Here is a 21,270-nt window from a genome sequence, read left to right on the forward strand (position 1 = left end):
AAAATTCCCGGCCGTCGCCACGTGTCCAACAAAATACCTGTTTAATACCAAATAAAACCAGTTTATTACCAAATAATACCAGTTTATTACCAAATAATACCAAATTAGTACCAAAACTACCAAAAAAATACCAGTATTACCAAGACCATGTACAATAAATACCGCCAGGGGTTTGCTCCTCGGTTTTCTCTAATACACTTATCTTATTTGTGATACTTTATTTTAATGAAACGAAATTTATTCACTTCCAAAACGATTTACTTTTATCCTTGGCAGTTATTAACGTAAAGCTTTATATTATTTTATATTATGTTGGATTTCGGTATGAAAGTTTGAAAAGGCAAAAAACAAGCCGCTGTCTGCGAAGTTTAAATCAAAATAATGCCGATGTGGTGCCAAAACCAAACTTTTAAATAAACGCCAAGTTTTTCTTACCCGCTCTCATATTTTTACTAATACATATATATTCCAAATCTGTTCCATAACTTTGTAAAAAATAATGGAAAAAGTTTTTCAGGCTTTTTTGGCGTTCCTAAGCACGATAACTTTGTTTTATTATTTATTTGGTTAAAATATTATACCGAGAATAATATGTTTTGTATTATTTGCCTTAAGGGCTTTTAGTAAAATATTTTCTACCCATTATATCTTTTATTATACAGGGTGTTCAATTTAAATTCAACATGCTATTGCCGCTAAAAATTAGTAATTATTTAGAGTTAAATTTTAGACACCCTGTATGAGTTAGTAATATCTTTATTATTGCAATACATTATGCGGAAAATAAAAGAGTTTAATACATATTTCTTTTTAAGAACTTAAATACGCTTAGAGACATAAAGTATTAAAATTGTTTCTGTATTTTTTACCACCCTGTATCTCAAAAGTTAAGACATTTAGAACTTAAATATTTGCATATCCATTAAGGAATACCTGGTATATAATAACTATTGATTTTTATTTTTTTTGTTCTTCAAAATTATTTACTAGTTTAGTATTATAAGATTGCGATTACATACAGGGTGTTTCAAAAAACATGTGCCATCTCTCGTGGGGAGATTCCTCACGTAAAAATAAGATTTATTCATCACATAAATATAGGTCGGATTCTGCTTTGTTTCGTAGCTACAGGGTGTTTAATAATCTAGTCTTATCTAAGTCTATCTTTAAGTCTTAATGATCTTTCGATTTATTATAATTTTCTTGCAAGTACTTTTAGTGATTTGAATGAAATTTAAGGGTTACAGTTTATATAAGTGCTACATATTATTTTTATGCTAAAAAAGTGTCGATAAATTTATCAGGGACGTGCATATGGGTTATCACTGGAATATTTTTGAAAAATAAAACATGTGCGCCACTGACTCTTTTTCTTTTGATATAAAAATTGTGTAGGCCGTTTAATGCCAATTAAAAGTTATCTCTTGATATTTTGTCGCATTCGGCCTCCTTGATGAGATAAACGCAATTTTATTAATCAAAATTAATAAAATTAAACTAATAATAAAATTATATATTTTAACTAATTTATTATTAAATATTATTACTATTAGTTATTACTATTAGCCCAACATACATCAATTTCAAATAAAAAAATAATGGTATTTAAGATAATTACTACAAAAAACCTAATTTAAAAAAGTTTTACATCCTGTAACTTTAAAACTATGCATTTTCATGCCCATGTTTATAGGTTTCTACTTTTTTTCATATTTTTTGATGAGGAATCAATGAGTACTTATTTAAAATTTTCGTAAGTTAATGATAATAAAATTTTTTGGAGGTTGAATCAAGGCAAATTAATAAAATTGCGTTTATCTTGACAAGGAGGTCGAAATTGACAAAATATCAAGAGACAACTTTTACTCGGCATTAAACTGCCTACACTATTTCGCTAACAAGAGAAAAAAGTCAGTGGCGTACATGCTTTTTGTAGAAAAATATTCCAGTGATAGCCCAGACGCATGTCCCTGGTAAATCTGTCGATACTTTTTTAGATTTAAAATATGACGTATTTACATATAGTAACTTTTACCCTCAAAATTTCATTCGAAACGCTAAAATTACTTGGAAGAAAATTAAAATAAATCGAAAAAATATGAAGACTTTAACACCCTGTAGCTACGAAACAAAGCAGAATCGGACCTATGTTGATATGAAAAATAAATCTTATTTTTACGTGAGGAATCTCCCCACGAGATAGCAAGTGTTTTTTGAAACACCCTGTATAGATAATAATAATTCGGTTTCCCTAAAACAATTTAGCTATTCAAGCCCACCCATTTCCTCTATAAATAACCCTATAATCTGCTTTCCAGGTACTTTGGGCGCTCCACCAATCCGGCATGCTCGACATCATCCTCTACGTAACGAGCTCGTCGAGCGAGAGCGCCTATTACCTGCATATCCTCGAAATCCTGTCGTTCATGCTGCGCGAACAGAGGGCCGGCGATTTGGCCGGCGCCGCTTTGCAGCGCAGCCAAACGGAAAAAGTGCGGGACGAGGCGGAACTTTTGGCCATTCGGCACAGGGAGACCAGCGAGCGACAGAAGAAGAGCAAAATGTTCAGCGGCACTAGGTGAGCCTTACAGTGGTTAACGCGATTATGGGGATTTATTGTGTTTGTGTAGGGAGCTGTGACGAAAACTTGATAATGTCACGAGACTGGAAATATTAAGGTTTGAAAATAATAAGTTTTTGTTTTGAGTATAAAAATATGAGGAAAAGATGGTAGTTTTTAATAATTACAGTTGGCCGTTGGAACCTTTGATGTTACACAGCAAAATAAGATACTAAATCACCACAATACACCATAACACTTTTACTTTTTAGCATCATCAGCAGATGATTAAAACTAAACTAAAGTCTACAATTTGAGCGTTTATATACTCGCTCAGTTGGCACCGAGTGGGCGTGGCAAGATCTAGCCAACCGAGTCTGAGCCCACCGAACGTAACAATTAATTTCCGCAACTAGAGTAGTAGGAACAGAGAACTGGAAGGAATTGGACCGTTGTCTCTGTTCATACTATCTTTAAATTTATTAATTTTGACGCTCCCATATGCATCTAATTGCCTGTAATGTAATTTGAGACTTGTTTAACTAAGTTTAAATTATTAATATCTATACAATGTTTTTTTATCAACAGTATGTTCAGCAACACAAGATTTATCCGGTCTACCATATCTTATCTGAGCTATATGTTCTTTAAATCTAGTTAATATTGATCTTCTTGTTTGCCCAACATATTTCTGATTACAATTTTTACATGAAATTTCATAAATACCCTACCTTTCTAGTATAGGTGTTATCTTTACGGTTACCTAATAATTGTTGTAATTTATTATCAGCACTATACACAAGTTTATAATTGACATTCTTAAAAATTCTTTTTAATCCACGAGATAACTCTCAATCGAACGGTATTGAAAAATATTTTTACGTATCTTTCTCCACTTGAAAAGTGGAATCTTCAGCAATCGCAAACTTATACATACGTTTTCTAATTATTTTATCCACTGATGAAGAAGCATATCCATTACACTCAGCTACATTCCGAATGTAATATCTTTCTATTTCATATCTTTCGTTGGTAAGTGGAAAACTAAGTAATCTATGAACTAAGAAATTTAAACTTGCCATCTTATGTTCAACACTATGACACGACTGATTAGGAATGTATCTGCATGTAGTGGTATTTTTTCTATAGATGTCAAATTCCAGGCAATTAGTAGTATTTCTCATAACTAGTACATACATAAAATGGTAATCTATGGTTGTTCTCAATTTCATAGGTAAATTTAATTGAAGGAAAACGATTATTTAATTTAGAAATAAAATTATCTATGGTGTCAGAATGTGTGTCAAAAACAGCAAAAATATCATCCACATCCCTAAACCATACTTTTGGAAAATACCAACCAAATCTGCTCAAGAATAGATTAGCCTAAAATGGGGACAATGGATTACCCATTGCCGTTACCATTGAAAACAATTTTGTATCATACATAGCGATTGTAAGCTCAATATATTCAATAACAGTTTTGTCGTCGAGACCATTTGCGTTCAGTAATTCCTACAAGCCCAAAGTATGTGGAATTGGAACGCTAGGGAACAACGAAGGTACATCAAAAGAGACCAAAATTTCACCATCATGTAATGTTATGTTCTTAATTTTGTTGATAAACCCTGCATTGTTTTTAACTGATAAAGAGGGCTCATGATTAGGTAAATTTTCGAACTCCTTTGATAACCATTTTGCCAAATTATAAGTCGAAAAAACCTACAGCCGAAACAATTGGGCGCATAGTTTGAGTCATATTTAAAACTAATCGTTGCTTAGGTGCACATGATTCTTGTTGAATTGTATTATATTTTACAAGTGGACTTAAAGATATTGAGTGTAATTTAACTTTTTAGTTGCGGGTTTTTTAAAAAGGAATTTAAAAAACGGATCCGCAAAATTAGGATAAAGCCTGGTCTCATCACACTCAGTTGCAGTTTCCTCAATTTCATATCTAATAAAGTTTGTAATAGAGACCTGCATTTTTATCCCTTTTATCCTTTATTAAATTATCTAGTCCGAAAAAAGTTATCCTTCAATTAAAATTTCCCATTTTTTACTAATGTAATATCAAATAATCTGACTTTTTAACCGAAAATTCTACTTTTTAATTAAGTCATTTATAGCCTATTTTTTCGTGTTATAATATCTATATTATCTTGTTAAATTTAATGGATATAATATGTAGCGTTTACACATTGAGTATCAGATTTAGGTCAATAATGTATCAAAGTTTATAATCGCGGCTTGAAACTTGTTCGGGATATGATTTGCCGACAGGTACACCGTTTGTTTACACGCATAATTACTTGACTTTAGATTAATTAATACGAACTTTCCAACATGTTCGATACATGTCATGTATTGCGATTGGTATTGTTCTAAATATTGGTAAACAAAGAATGTTAATGGATAAAGGTTGCTTCCGCTGCGCTGTACGTAGGCTACATTGTTGCACAGGATAATTATAACATTTTGGGGTCGACATATATAGGGTGGTTGAATAATAGAGAATGTTTGGCTCCAAAACCGTTAAAGATATTGTTTATTTAAATAAATAAATATCTGTATATAGGTAAGGAACATGGAAGAGAACGAAACTGAAGATCGTCTTTGAAGATATCTGAATGTAAGATATTCCTTTGCCAGACATGTATAGATTAAAATAATACTATAATATACTCTATGGTAAAAATAAAATTTTTTTGGATACAAATTTCTATCCACTGATTTGGTTTTTAGTTAGAGTCAACTCAAGTGTCGAAACAATGAAAAGTTTTATAATTTTTTCTATAGGCTTGATGCATTTCAGTTGATTTCAACAAATTGCGACCGCAGCGCTTCAACGGCAGAAATGAGTAATTATCAGTATGTATTTCACGCCGCCGCGCCGTCATGTTGATCGCATTAAAATAATATTGAAATAGTGGTTTTTTCATAATATTTAAGTATTTTAGTTTTTTGTTGGTGCAGTTATTGAGACTATAAAACACTCAGGTACGAGGTTTGTGTGATGTAACGCTGTTTCGGGTAGTAAAAAATAAGTGAAAAAGAATTCGAACTAGGCGTCGTGTTGTGTTGTGACAATTTCAAATGTTAATAAAATTGCCGAAAAAATGTTATCGCGTAAAGGAGAGCGTAATTAAGGCGTTGTTGGGTGCAATAACATTCAATAAGTAAACTTTCCCGAATATTTAACTCTCCCGAAACAACATTTTATAGCTTCATAGTTTCTCACACCGATTTGATCAAAAGCAAAAATGGATTCAAGCACTTCGACGAAACAAGTGAGTAAACAAAGTGCTCGTTACATAACCAAAAAATTAAATAGACATAATATACTATGAGAGGATAAAATATAATTCGCAATATTAATGGTATACTTTTTTTAATGAACTAGTGATTAAATATTTTATGAACATCTTCTAATATCATAATTAAGTACCTTTAAAACATTTCGATATAGCCGAAATAGCCCTAATTATGCCCCACTAGCAAAACCGGTGATTAAAACTATCCTCTACCGTAGTTGAACTAATAATAATAATAATAATAACGTTTATTAAACATTTTCTCTTGAAATTAAAACAAGATACAAAATAGTACAGTACAATACAACATAATATGCTACTATATCTAATACACATTATCTAAGCACAATTTAACTAAGACTAAATTTAAATTTTAAGAATCGAAATAAACGTTAAAAGAGTTACCACAAAGTAATAGAATTACTTGTATGTGGAAAGGAATACAATTTAATTATGACAATATATAATGTTCACTGAAAATTTATTTTGTATATTTTAAGTTAACTAGTTCATTAAATATATCTCTACCTCGATCAACCATCCATTTGCATATCCCTTTTTTAAACCCAGAGTAACTTTTAACATCCTTTAGGAAGGTTGGTAAGATGTTATATAATCGAGGTGCAAAAACTTTGAAGATCTTTGTCCAAAGTTTTAGAGCATAAACTAGGATAAAACGCCTTATGTCTAGTTTCATATTCATGGTCAACATGTTCAATAGATATTTTCCCCTGATAAATGAATTTTAAAACATCTAGGCAGTATAGCTGACGTATATCCAGTAGATGCGCCTGCTTAAAGAGAACGTTTGAAGAGAAAGTTTTCTTTTTATTGTAAATAATTTTTATGAACCATTTTTGAACAGAATACAAGCTCTTTAAATGACATTCAGCCGCACCACCCCACCCTAGAATTCCATATGTCAAATGAGATTGTACAAGGGATGAGTACAGGATTCTAAGCTGTTTGACGTCCAAAAAACTTTTCAAATAATTAAATTTCGGCAACAATCCTCGCAATTTTTTAGTTACATTATTAATATGAATATTCCATTTAAGATGTTTGTCGATTGTAACCCCTAAATATTTTATAAAATCACATTCCGGTATTACATTATTATTGGTTATTTGTAATCTGTCCCAATCTGGTTCATTATTTTTATAAATAGAGAAGGATATATATTTGGTTTTGTCATAGTTTAATGTTAATTTGTTTTTGATAAACCAGGTATTAATTGTCTGAAAGTCTTCCTCTGCTAATCTTTTCAAATTCGACCAAGAGTTAGATTTATAAAATATCGCTGTATCGTCTGCGTAGCTAAAAATTTCTGCTTTTGTATTAATTGTAAGTAGATCATTAATATAAATAACAAATAATAACGGACCCAACACAGTGCCTTGTGGTACACCATGCTCAATCCTTCCTGGCTTGCTATTAATATCTCCCAAATTAACATATTGTGATCTGTTCTTAAGGTAACTTTTTAAAATACTAAGGCTGTTTCCTCGTATTCCATATCTCTCTAATTTGTCTAAAAGTATTTTGTGATTTACCGTATCAAATGCTTTAGCGAGATCTACGAATATAGCGAATATATACGGGCTTCGATGTCCCGAGTCTAGAGCATCATAGATTGATGATGTCAATGCATGAACAGCATCCTGTGTTGATTTGCCTTCTAAAAAACCAAATTGATTTTTTGATATTATGTTAAATTTTAGAAAGAATTTTAAAAAACGTTTTTTTATAACTGTTTTTTTTAGAAAAAAAAAAATTTAGAAAAAACTGATAATATAGATATCGGTCTATAATTGCCTATATGCTCCTTATCGCCCCCTTTATATAATGGTTTAATTACACCTACTTTAAGACAGTCCGGAAAACAACCACTTTCGATACAATAATTTATCAAACACCTTAAAGGCTTTGATATATCTCCCGAAATTATTTTAATAATATCCGAGCTAATTTTGTCATAACCAGGAGCTTTTTTATTTTTTAGATTTTTTATTATGTTTATTATTTCGTCTTCGCAAGTTTGACGTAAATACAGACTGTTTTCCAGACGGTTTATATCACAGGTATTATTTGTTGAAGATATTTTAACCGCTAGTTTTTCTGCGACAGTACAATAATGATCATTTAACGCATTAGCTATCTTTAATTTATCAGTATATACGTGACCTTCTTCGGTTTTAATTGTATTTATATCTTTATTTTTTTGTGTTTTACCACATATTTTATTTATACACTTACATAGAGAAGAAGATGTCTCTTTGTTTTTGTTAAATTCTCTTTTTATGTAATTTTTCTTTGCAGTTGTTATTAGTGACCTAATTTTATTCTTATAATTATTATAGTTGTCTTTTAATTCTTTATTTGTCGGATGTAGCTTTAATTTATTATATAATTTATTCTTTATATTTATTGACTTAAGAAGCCCAGAAGTCATCCACTCTTTTATAAAATGAGTGTTTTTAGACTTTTTAATTTCTACTTTTTTATTTATTTCTCATCTATTTTTTTTAAACTGGAATAATAAATTATAATACAAGTTAAACCTTCTGAAGATATCAAAATATTTATTTTTTTATATTTATTTTTAGAATTTTCACGAATACTTCCTAACGCTTTTAGGATAATTAAATAATACATATTTCGTGTACTGGCTATTTAAACTCTTGTATTTCTATATATTAGTTGTTTACGATATTCTCCGATGGTGGCAGCACCGGCAGAGAATGCACCAAGCCTATAATGGAAGTTTATTTTTGTCAACAGAATTGTTTAGCGTATCCTTAATCCCCTTAATATAATAAATAGCTTTTAACCGAAAACAATTCTATTTCAGGCATTCGAGATTTGGAGGGACGTTCGTAGTAAAATCGATGAAGTCAATTAGCGACAATGAGCTTATTTATCACAAGCCGTTAAGCAAATTGGACGCTTTAAATTTTGACGCCGACAAAACCAAACCGAAAACACCGAAAAATCGCCTACCGGTAAGTGAAAAATCGTTACAGGTTTGTATTGGATGGTACACGTTTAATTACAAACAGGGAAATTAACCTCTGTAAGTCAGATTTTTATTTAATTTAGGAGGACGTGATTTTTGTAGTTAGATATTTTTTAATTGGGTAAAATAAAGCGTTTTAATGTATTGCCGTTGTAACGCCAAATTAACAGTGACACGTGTGTGACAGTTAAACAATGACACGTGTTTCATTTCATTCATTGTATTAGTAAGTTACGACGAACTTTTTTATTATTTGTTATTTATTTGGGTTCTTTCTTGTTAGGTCTGATCTTTGAATAAGAAGACTAAGGAAGGAGCATATCAAAAATCTTAGGTCCACCGCGATGGGCCTCAAATATAGCCTACTTAAATTCCGGTTTATCAGTGCCGTTCTAATTTTATTTAAAAAATGTAAAACTATGATGTAGGGTAGACGTGGGATATTTTTTTTTATTTTACGTTGTGAATAAATGTTGATAGTTATTAAAATTGTTATAAAAATATAAAATTCTAATAAAAATAGATAAGTTATAATAATTATTTATAACCATAAACATCCGGTACGCTACTGAAGCAGGTAAGTCAAATTGACGTATCTAAATTTTTTGACATCTAATCTTTGACAAGTAGTAAATAAAAGCAAAAATGCAAGGAAAAATATATAATTTGTTAATTTAAGTGAATTTCATAAATGATCGGTTTACTACACGTATGTATATTATATAGTCACTTACTAGCGAAAAGTTGTTCCATTATTTCACTCGATTTTTGCCGAGATCTACCGCACGCTACACAACCAACTATTTTAGAGTCTTTTTGGATAAATCGCGATAGTGTCACTGTTAATTTAAGTTTTGCCACAATTTCCATCTAGATTTACTACCTTTATACAACTATCAGTAGTAGACTAAATAATAAATAACATAAAATAAGCTCCGTAAAGACTGACAAATCCACAAAATTTCAAATCAAATTCAAATGTGCCAAATGAATCGTCAAACAGAGTTGTCAAGGATCCCAACCCTAGAGTCCTTTTTCTGCCCACCATGCATGAATACATGGATAGCATTATGCTCCTTCCTTAGTCTTCTTATTCAAAGGGTCTGATGATGCTCGTATGAGCGAAACACGTGTCACTATTTAATTTAATATAACGTTGAAATATAACCATAGCCATCTGAGGTTCGCAGACGATATTGTCTTGCTGAGCACCGACATTCAAGAACTAAACACCATGCTAAATGAGCTAAATGACCAATCCCAGAAAATTGGCCTTAAAATGAACTTGAAGAAGACCAAGATAATGAACAACAATATCCATAACATTACTGTTGACAACGTTATTATTGAAAACGTAGACCATTATATATATTTAGGTCATAAAATCAAGCTGGGCAAGGAAAACCAAAATACGGAGATCAAACGCAGGATCCATTTGGCATGTGTAGCATTTGGAAATATGAGCGATATTTTCAATGATAAAAAGATGCCCATTAACCTAAAGAAAAAGGCTTACGACAGCTGCATTCTACCTGTGCTTACGTATGGCTTAGAGACTATGGCAATTACTCGAAAAACAGCAGAACAACTACGAGTAGCACAAAGAGCCATGGAAAGAATTATGTTGGGAGTTACCATTAGGGAAAAAATACGGAATACCCACATACGGCAAAAAACAAAATTAATAGATGTCGTTAAAAGAGTGGCAAGTCTGAAGTGGCAATGGATAGGACATGTGGCAAGACAGGATCCAGACCGATGGCCCCAAAAAGTAATCCTATGGAGACCTAGGGGAACAACAAGAAGTGTGGGCCGACCAAAAAAGAGATGGGTCGATGACGTCAGGGCAGTGGCGGGAAGACAATGGATAAGATTGGCTAGAGATCGCGAAGCATGGAAAAACCTAGAAGAGGTCTATATCCAAGACTGGATGGAACCAGGGAGAAAGAAGAAGAAGAAGAACGTTGAGACCGAGACTTTCAGTCTTTTTTATAGTTCTTTTTACATTAAAGAAGATTTTTGCAATTTGCTGCCATTACAGTTTTTTTGTTATTGGCATGTTGAAAATATCAATAAATTAATAACAAAAAAAATACAATTCGTTACGAACTTTTCGTCGCACTCTGTACCCGTACATCGATTATTTTTGACGCCTACGACACCATCACTTATCAATCATTACACTTTAGCACGCTGCCAGCCTTAAGCACATTGTCAATATTGTTGGTGTTTGAATGGCAATTCATTAGTTATGAGTCGGTGGGATCCAGTTAATTTCTACTCCAGGCTAAAAGCCAGTAAGAGGTCAGTGGATGTATTGTTTCCGCTTGAGCCCTGTCGACGTACCCGTCATACAGTCCTGGTCTTTTGTCGCAGCCTGATTGAATGCTTCTTGATTGGATACGGGTTTTGTCGGAGGCGCGAATGATCGTTTGTGTTTTGTTAATGTTTTATGCCGGTCACGGATTAAGTTGCTCCATTGTTGAAGCTATATTTTGAACTTGCATTGAATAATTTAGTATACAGGGTGGTCTGAACTGTATTCCGGATACTTCGGCAACATATTCTGCAGATAAAAATAAGTAAAAAAGTCCGTATAAATGTACAGTATTGGCCAAAAGTGGATGAACCAATACCAATAATTACGCAAATAATGTGCGCACAGAGCGCACACACGATTTTTTTTATTATGCTTATGCCCTACAGTTTTGGGTAAACATAACTTATATAAAGCTATCGTTGAGCCCATAACTATTTATGCTTTTGAATTCTCGACCATTAGTAAAACATACAAAAAGAAACTTGAAGCTGTCAGAAAGAAATCATTACTCAGAGATAATTACAATGGTATGGTCATATTAGAAGAATGAATGACGAAAGGTCCAGTATGTTAGATAACTATTATCCCATAAACCCAAGAAAAAGAGGCTCAGATACACGGGAATGACATGAAAGAAACAGGCTTTTTAGACAGTGATTTGCAAGATTCTTCTAAACTTCTGGAGGTTGATATGCAGAATACGTCGTTAATTTAAAAAAAGACGTATAGATTTTTTGGCTTCCCTGGTAACAGTTTACCCACCTACTTCCAGTAATTGTAAAATCTTTTGTGATCTTTCATTATGTGCATTATTGTATTTAACGTACCCTACCTGTATTCTGCCTGTTATATGTACCTGGCAGCGAATCCCTGTCTGTCGTAGAGCCTGAATTCGGGCGTAATGCAAAATGCATTTATGCAGCGCTTAATAATTCACACTTGTTTATCCTTTAGAATTGCGTCTACTGTTTGGAGGAACGATTTTAGCGCTCTTATCTACTCCGTTATGTACGCTCAATTTATACGAAGATACAAAGGGATTATCTTTGCACATTTACACATATACATGTGTATAAACTTGCAGGCACAATGGCTCTGGCATTATCCTTATATTCGCGAGACCACGTTTAGCACGGAAGTAATTGTTATTGTCTCTGAAGTGTTCAATAAATAATAAAATCAATTGAGTATTATAAGAGTTAAAGGAATTTAGACAGGAAAGAATGTAATATGCTGATGCAATTAAAAAATAATGGAATGAATATAATATAAGCATCAAACTGCCTCTTAAATTTGAATATTGCTGTGTGTGTTTGCTGTTTCAAAATGCTGTTTCAACAATAATTGTAATGTCTTTACCATTATATGACATGTTTCTTTACTGTGATCTATGTGTAGAGATATTTACTGTATCTATAATATAGTCCAGCGGGGGAATCCATGAAAGTAACAGTTTGTACTGTCTGTCCTTTTCATTCACAGATAAATGGTGTTTTCTGTCATTTTTTGGAATGTCGTCTGTCGAAATCTTTTTTGACTTGTTGGACGCACTTTAGGTAGTAATTTGTACTAATTAATAATAAAATTGTTATTCTATTTTACATTAGATTGTGAAAGGTTTTTGCTACAACTGTAAAGGTGCGTCCACATTGCTCGTGATTCTGTTCGCGCTCTTCCTTCTGATTATGCTTGCGTTGCTTGCGCTTCCTGTTTGTCGTGTTTTTCAAGATCTTTCGGCCTGCAAGCAACGGCGTCCACATTGTAATGTAGTGCTTGCGTTTGTGCTGTTCGGACATGGACGATACCGGAGTATATTTAATAGCGGCTGCTAGTGCGATAATTATTGCAAAACGAAGGAGATGAAAAAAAAGGCGGTGTTGGATGTCTAATAATTTCTAAAGTAGATCCCAGTGAAACATAATGAAAGTAAACATCTACGGGATTTACAAACAGACAGAATGTTTTTTAATATTTTTTATCGCATGTCCGCTACTGATTTTGAAAGACTTATTAACTTAGTTGGCCCCCGCGTAGAAAGATAAAATACAACTTTTAGAAAGTGTATTCCGGTTAAAGAAAGAGTTAAATAAAGATTGGCCATAGCATTAAGATTCTTTGCAACTAGAGACTCACATACCAGTTTGGGTTATTTATTCAAAGTTTCCAAGCAAAGCATTTCAAAAATAATACCAAGCTTATGCCAAATCTATATATATAAATCTGACTGTCCTGACTGATACTGACTCATCAACGCCCAGACCAAACCCTTGACCCTAGAAAGCTGAAATTTTGCACAGGGGTTCCTTTTATGATGTTTACGTAAGATAAGAAAGGATTTTTAGAAATTCATCCCCTAAGGGGGTAAAAAGGGGGGTGGAATATTACAATATTTTTTATTTAAAAAACGGTCAAGTTTCCGAAAAAACGCTGAAACACGTATATTTTATTTTCTTTTTTACATATTTTCAGATTTTTTAAAAATGTATACAGGGTGTTTCGAAAAATCTGGTCATTTATTAATCACGATCCTGCTTAAAGCGCTTGACGTAAAAGCTGATTTTGGAAAACGGATTGACTTTAGGGTGTAGAGGTTCGATAAGAAGGGATTTTCGAAACTCGAATTCTAAGGGGTGAAACCGCCCTCAAATATTAGAATATTTTTTATTTAAAAACGGTCAAGTTTCCGAAAAAACGCTTAAACACGTATATTTTATTTTCTTTTTTTACATATTTTAAGATTTTTTAAAAATGTATACAGGGTGTTTCGAAAAATCTGGTCAATGATTAATCACGATCCTGCTTAAAGCGCTTGACGTAAAAAGCTGATTTTTGGAAAACGGATTGACTTTAGGGTGTAGAGGTTCGATAAGAAGGGAGTTTTCGAAATTCGAATTCTAAGGGGGTGAAACCGCCCCTCAAATATTAGAATATTTTTATTTAAAAAACGGTCAAGTTTCCGAAAAAACGCTTGAACACGTATATTTTATTTTCTTTTTTTACATATTTTAAGATTTTTTAAAAATGTATACAGGGTGTTTCGAAAAATTGATTAATTGGTCATTGATTAATCACGATCCTGCTTAAAGCGCTTGACGTAAAAAGCTGATTTTTGGAAAACGGATTGACTTTAGGGTGTAGAGGTTCGATAAGAAGGGATTTTTCGAAACTCTCGAATTCTAAGGGGTGAAACCACCCCTCAAATATTAGAATATTTTTTATTTAAAACCGGTGAGTTTTTCGGAAAACTCTTAAACATGTATATTTTATTTTGTTGTTTTACATATTTTAAGGTTTTTAAAATTTATACAGGGTGTTTCATAAAATATAACCATTGAGTAATCACGATTCTACTTAAACTGCTTGGCGTTTAAAGCTGATTTTTGGCAAACGGATTGACTGTGGGGTGTAGAGGTTCGATAAAGAGGGGGTTTCGAATTTCAAATTCCAAGCAGGTGAAAAACGACCCACAAATATTACAATATTTGTTTTTAAATACGGCGAGCCTTTCGGGAAAACACTTGGACACGCATAATTGATTTTGTTTTTTACATATTTTGAAATTTTTTAAAAATCATACAGGGTGTTCCAAAAGTTGGGTAATTGATTAATCACGATTCTGCTTAAACTGCTTGTCGTAAAAAGCTTATTTTTGGCAAACGGATTTTTCGAAAGTCAAATTCCAACGAGATGAAACTACCCCTCAAATATTATACCAAGTTATATAATAATATCGCCATATTGTTTTTTCTCATGCTGACATAAATGTATGAAAATTTTATCTTAGTTTGTATGTTAATGGAAATTCTTGCTTTGCTTGATCATCACCATTACAAATGATTAATCCGACGCGAACGAAGTCGCGGGTACACACTAGTGATAAATAAAGTTCTCAAAGATCAGCTTAAGATAAGTAGGCAATAAAAATATTTTATTAAAGGTATATTTAATATTATTAATCTAAGAACAAAACACAAATATTTGTAATTCTGAACAAAATAAAATAAGAAAAATCATGGTAATATCATCATACTGCAGTAAATACCTAATCCTACGAATTAAAGCAAACTAAAAATTTAACAAACAACGCAAACAGCTCGAGCGCTTAGAACTGCCGTAAAGTATGCTCGCATGGCTCCGAAGCGTCTCTTTGATGTACCGCAACAGAGCCGAACAGTTAAAACAGGCATTTTATGAGATGGCAAGCACGTGGAGCACCGCGATCGTCGCGAGCGCCGCGAACATCACGCTCCGGCTGTTTGCCATGTTTCAAGTGTTCGTTTGGCCTGCTCGCGAGCAATGTGGACGCAGCTTAAAATCTCGAGAATTATTACTGCACATGAAAAATCGAAGTCGGAAAATATATTATAGTTCTTCTTTTTGTTATATTTTTGAACTACTAATAAATAGATCATAATTATAATAAGTAAGATCAACCCAAAATCGGGTAATTCTGGTTTTGGGTTGTAGATTTTAGAGATGATTTTTTCTATTAAATTATTTGTTTAAACTTATCAGTAGGCTTGCATATCAAATTACATAAAACATTAATTAAACATTACTTAGCACTTAATGTTAAAACTCCGAAATCGACAGAAACAACAGCATTACAGTAATAACGTAGCTATTAAAGGACCCATAAATCTTTCATACCTTTGAACCTCGTCTTGCGCAACCCAAGACGCACTTCGTTATATTTTCAGGCCAGGAAATTAATTTTGTCTGGTCTTTTTTCTTCTTTTCCGCTCCAATTTTCATCGAATAAAAGTAGGTTTTCTTTTTGCTCGCTTTTGTAAAGAGAATATAATTGAAAATTTTAAAATTACGCGAAAACAAAAGATAACAAGGGAGAATGTTCGGAATATCCGTTTATTTCGAAATATAACCAAAAAAACATCATTCTGATAATATGAATTTCAAGTCGATAATTGTTACTTTTTATAAAAAATATCTATAAAAATGTCTATTTGCCACTTGCACTGTAGAAATATTAAGAACGTTTTTTTAACTAGCCAGAGTCAGGGTGGCCTATGTTATTGTACGTAATAGAGTGGATAATGGTAAATCATCCTCAATATCGTCATTTCGTACTTCTTTCTCTTTCATTAACTGAGTCAAGTCTATTACTTCGAAATCGATATCTTTCTTTTCTTCCACTTCTTTCTCAGTAGCTTTTACAACCTCTTGGATGTTCTTCTCCATTTAGTAAATTTTAATTATGGGCAATATAAGTAAGTTTTCCGGTCCTTTCCGCGCTCCAAGTCTGTTTCTTTTTGACCGATGAACAAGTCTATAAGTACTAAAGGTTCTTTCGGTTGTGGCTGTTGACAATGGTAAATTTAAAATATCTACAGCCAACATACTTATCTAAGAGCTGGGCAAATGAATAAGAGTAGAGCAGAAAAAAAAGCAATATTTCCAATGTGACCGATCTTATGGTTATACTACGTAATATACTCTGTTTTTTTTCTCAGGTAAGATTTCGACAGCCGATGACAGAAGAAAAGCAGATGACGTCCCATACCAATCTATTTATTTTACTAAAAAAAGTTTCTAATAATTTTTAAGTTATCTATGGATGGGTTTAAATATAAATCCGTCATACGCCGTGTCTTGTTGTTTTTAACTAGTTTTATTGGTTTATTTAAAAAATGACAGATCGTATTTCAATTTTATTGGTTTGACGGAACGATGAACGACAAACGGACACCGTATGAACTCGCCTTTAGATTTTTGTCATTTTTGACGCTTGTCAAAGTCTTGCCAAATTATAGGTTATAATTTTGTGTTAACTTTTGTTAAATACCCTGCGTTTTGGAAGATGATGCATTTTGATTCGTATTATTACATGTGTTTTGTGTCTTTTGTCAAGTGGAGGAAAAATCGAGTGAAAATTAACTGTAGACCCAGAGCACAGTTTATGGTTAATACTCGCTGCCCAGGCAGAAAGTCTTATACACCAATGAAGTTGCCATCGATAAAGTTTGTATACCATTTCGTCGTAGATAAGTGCATCTCGTATATGGTAGAAGGATCAAACTAAACACATACTAAAAACTGGAGTAGCTGTAAAATAAATAAACATCACACGAGAGGTAAATAATGGATTTTAGTACTGCAGAAAAATAATGTCAAAAGGTACTGGTTTAAAAAATTAAGATTAAAGTTAATTAATCAACCTTTAAGGTATAAAATTTGGTAGGTGTTATTATTATTAAAATAGTTTGTTTTATTTACCTATGTTGTTTTATTTATTCCTGTGGAATATTGCAAATTTGTATTTGTAGATACATAAGTTATATTGATAAATATAATCATAAATGCGGGTAGTTTTATAAAGCTTGAAAGTAAATAATAGTTCTTTTTTATATTTTTTTGGTATGTAGTGTCTTGTTTGTTTTGTATTAACACATACCGTTTTTATTAAATAAAATAACTCGATTACATTTTTTCAGTTTTATACAGTTTTTTTCACAATGTTTTGAAGTAATCACTTGTCATCTTGTCAATCAAATTCTATGCGTTCCAGTTGTACCAACTTATTTCTTTGTAAAATAAAATAAACTACTTTGAAATTAAAATGACAGACACATCTATCACTGTCAAGGATCTTCTCGTTGGACAGACTATATTACCAAAATTACCGGTAATAATACCTTTTACGTCACTAACGTCTTATCTTTTTTCGAATTTTAGGCTGCCATATTGCCTTTCTCAGAAAACGTCTGAAATTCGAAAAAAATACACGAAAAATAAGATTTATCTGGATATTAAACTTAGTTATGATTCTCGTTGGACAGCCTTTATCTACAGAGTGTCCCAAGTTGAGGGTGTATTAGAAGTTTGTGGAGAACTACAAGATCAAGATCGGAGATTTTTTGCACATCATTGTTTCACAATGACATCTATCGATTAAAAATATTTTCAATATGGCGGCACTTCCGGAAATACCGGAAGTTGACAGCAACTTTCTTATTTTAAATGGGTACTGAGATGAACCGCCTATATAAAAATAGACAATATTTATTTAAATTCGAAACATTCATTTTTAAGACACTCTGTATAGATAAACAAAATTATTGATTTTTAAAATATTATTCACAAACTAGGGAGAGGGAAATCAGGCGACGAACAGAGGTGATATTTGTTAGATAATAGCTTTTAGACTACCATTCGAGACGCATTAATATTATTTTGGTTCGTAAGTTTTGTGACAAAGAATGTTATTAAAGGTAAAGTAAATGTTTTGTCATTATTTAACTAATGTTAACTAAATCATATTATTTTGTTTTCTTGTTGTAATTCTGTTCTAAAGCTTTTCTTTATTTATTTGATCTGACAAAGACAATATATAACATGTGTATGCATTTAATGGAATCTATTTATGCTGTAAATAATTTCAGTTTAAACGTAATCTAAATAAAATCGTTTACTGTTCCTTCGTGCCGATGTTTGTGGTTTGTGAGAATAAGAGCCTTGTTGAGTGTACTAACAATTTTCGACCTTGCATGGGCGAATATCTTAGCTCGCAAAAGGGCAAACAAAAACAATAAATAAAATAATTCATAGAATAACTTACAATTTATTAAATTATAAGATATTGGCACCAAACCTTCAACTTTAGCGTCGATTCCGCAACAAGGGACTTCGTACCTACAGGTGGGGATCCGTTAAACTAACAAAAACCTCTTCAGTTTTGAAAGATTTAAATGTGGCATGTTTTGAATGTATTAAACTATAAACCTAGGTATGAGGACAGTTTCTATATTATTATTTCTCTTTTATTAAAGTTCAGGACAGCATAGTTAGATTCTCTGGAATGGTGATCATGGTTTTCTCTGCCGTGCTCTTTTACATGTGAATTTTAGGCAGAGTACGGCACTCCTTTCATTTCATTTAATAAAATAAGTAGGGCTTTTTCCAAATTTAGCGTTTTATTTACATAACCTATTCTCCTCAAATTTCCCAAAATATTGCTTTGTCGAGGCGCATCCGAGGTAATCACAATAAAAAAATATTTAACACAACGTAGGTTCCTTTCTTTCTTTTAAATTTCTTGTTTTACAGTTGGCCAAAATATTACCTCTTCAACTTTGTTGACGAATTTGGGTTGTTACACTAAAGTACCCCCATTTTTTATTACATGCTTAAATTCTCTGTGAAATTTTGTGAATTTTGATATCAAACACTCTATGGCTAACATTAACCGTTTTTGAGAAAAAAATATTTAAAATTTTTGGAAGAAAAAAACTGCCTGTCAAAAAAATGTGTATAGCCTAAATGTTAGATTTAGTGATTACCACGGCCATTGTGATATAAAGAGAAGACATGTGGCTATATATCAAAAATTAAATTGTTTGAATGTTATACAATATTGGCCGTAGCTGTCATGGAATTGAGTAATTAAAAAATAATCGTAAGTCATTTTTAGCCGACCATACCAATAGGTATGGTAGGCTATTAGGATCGGCAAAAAAAAAGTTTTTTTAATTTCACTCAAAATGAGTTATTTGGGTCATAAATGACCTAAATACAAAATATTTTCGTGGTGTCTGTCTGTCTGTCTGTCTCTCTGTCTGTCTGTCTGCCGTCTGTAACACGATAACTCAAAAACCGCTGAACCGATTTTAATCAAATTTGACACAAAAATACTGTGGCACCCGAGAATCTGGCCATTAGTTTTTGGTGGGGGTGGGGGGTTGGTAAGAGGGTATAGGAGGGGGTTAAAAATTTAAAAAAATCGTAACTCCAAAATTACAGTAGCTAGCGAAATGCGGTTTTCAAATTAAGATTAGGAATAATATTTGCAACAAAATCCATACATATATAAAAGCTCAAGGGCTTTTGAGCTTTTATATATGTTTTTTTTGTTACATCCATCCCGCCGAAACTGCTTTACCAATCTTGATGATTCTTTTTTTAAATGAAAGGTATATATGTCTAGATTTGTTATGAAGTATTTATAAATTGTTGAATGGCTATTTCTTTGTGTAAATTGACTAAAATAATAAAACATACCTGAAAAACACCTACACACAATACCTCCAGAAATAAATTATTTGTCATTGTCAGTGGTTTGTCAGTTAGATTATATATCAAGTTTTTAGATATTTTAGGGATCAGTTCATGCAGCCAGCTTTAGATACATCAATGTAAGAACAAAGGTTTGTTTAAACGACATTAGTGAATTAGCTACACAAAGCGATTTTAAGAAATTCATCCTCTTAGAGAGTAAAATTATGTCGGGACAATTTGTTGTATGAAAATTCCTTACTATGTGGTCTAGAAGAATGAAATCCTACAAAAAGAATTAGAAGAGATTTTTGAAATTCATTTTTTATTTAGTAGGTATATTTGACCCCAGAAACACGATTATGAGTTTTTCATGAAATTTTTTTGAAAATTTGGAATTTTTTGAAAAACCTTTTGGTTTTTTTTAGTTTTTAGTTAAAAACCATAATTTCTTGATAATATGACAACATAGATAGGTAGTAGATTAAATTTACAAGACAGAAAAAACCGAAAAGCTGCAGTGGTTCTCAAAATTTAAGCAAAAAATATTTTTTTTGGAAATTTTTAAAGTAATTCGAAAGAATTATTTGAAAAACGGTAAAGAGAAAATATGTTTTTTATCGAGATCTACCAGCCCTGAAAATATTTGCACTTATTCAAAACTTGCCCTGTATAATACCCAGAAAATCGACAACTGATAACTTTCATATGAAATACGAGTAGCTCTAAAACTCTTAAAAACATAGTTTAAATAGGGCATTTGTAAGGCTCACTAGCTCTATATACAAAGTAAATCATTTAAATCAATGCATGAACTATTAGAGGTGTAACGCGAACGTAGTCGCGGGAAAACCCTAGTTTATAATAACATCAAAATCAGTCAAAGTCGCAGTTTTCGAGATATTAACATAATATTTTAGTATGGGCGGCTATACGTGCCTCCCGGCGCTAATTTTTTTCAAATGAACTCCCACTTTTTTTTTATTTCACCAGTGAAAAGGTGATTCAATTCGTTACTTTGGTTAGGTTATATAAGATTTAGTTGTAAAGC

The 21,270-nt window shown here is 32.1% G+C and overlaps 1 protein-coding gene across 1 annotated transcript in view; it reads left to right on the plus strand.

Annotated features, from left to right (window-relative positions):
- The window catches only part of LOC115878283 (protein timeless homolog), a 469,464-nt gene that overhangs the window by 24,054 nt on the left and 424,140 nt on the right, over window positions 1-21,270 (plus strand). The window contains exons 4-5 of the mRNA XM_030894737.1: window positions 2,319-2,578; window positions 8,726-8,876. Coding sequence (XP_030750597.1) covers window positions 2,319-2,578; window positions 8,726-8,876 — 411 coding nt within the window. The remainder of the gene's footprint in view (window positions 1-2,318; window positions 2,579-8,725; window positions 8,877-21,270) is intronic.

The sequence above is a fragment of the Sitophilus oryzae genome, unplaced genomic scaffold, assembly GCF_002938485.1.
Source record: "Sitophilus oryzae breed Bouriz unplaced genomic scaffold, Soryzae_2.0 scaffold_1507_pilon_pilon, whole genome shotgun sequence".
NCBI classification, from domain to species: Eukaryota; Metazoa; Arthropoda; class Insecta; order Coleoptera; family Curculionidae; genus Sitophilus; species Sitophilus oryzae.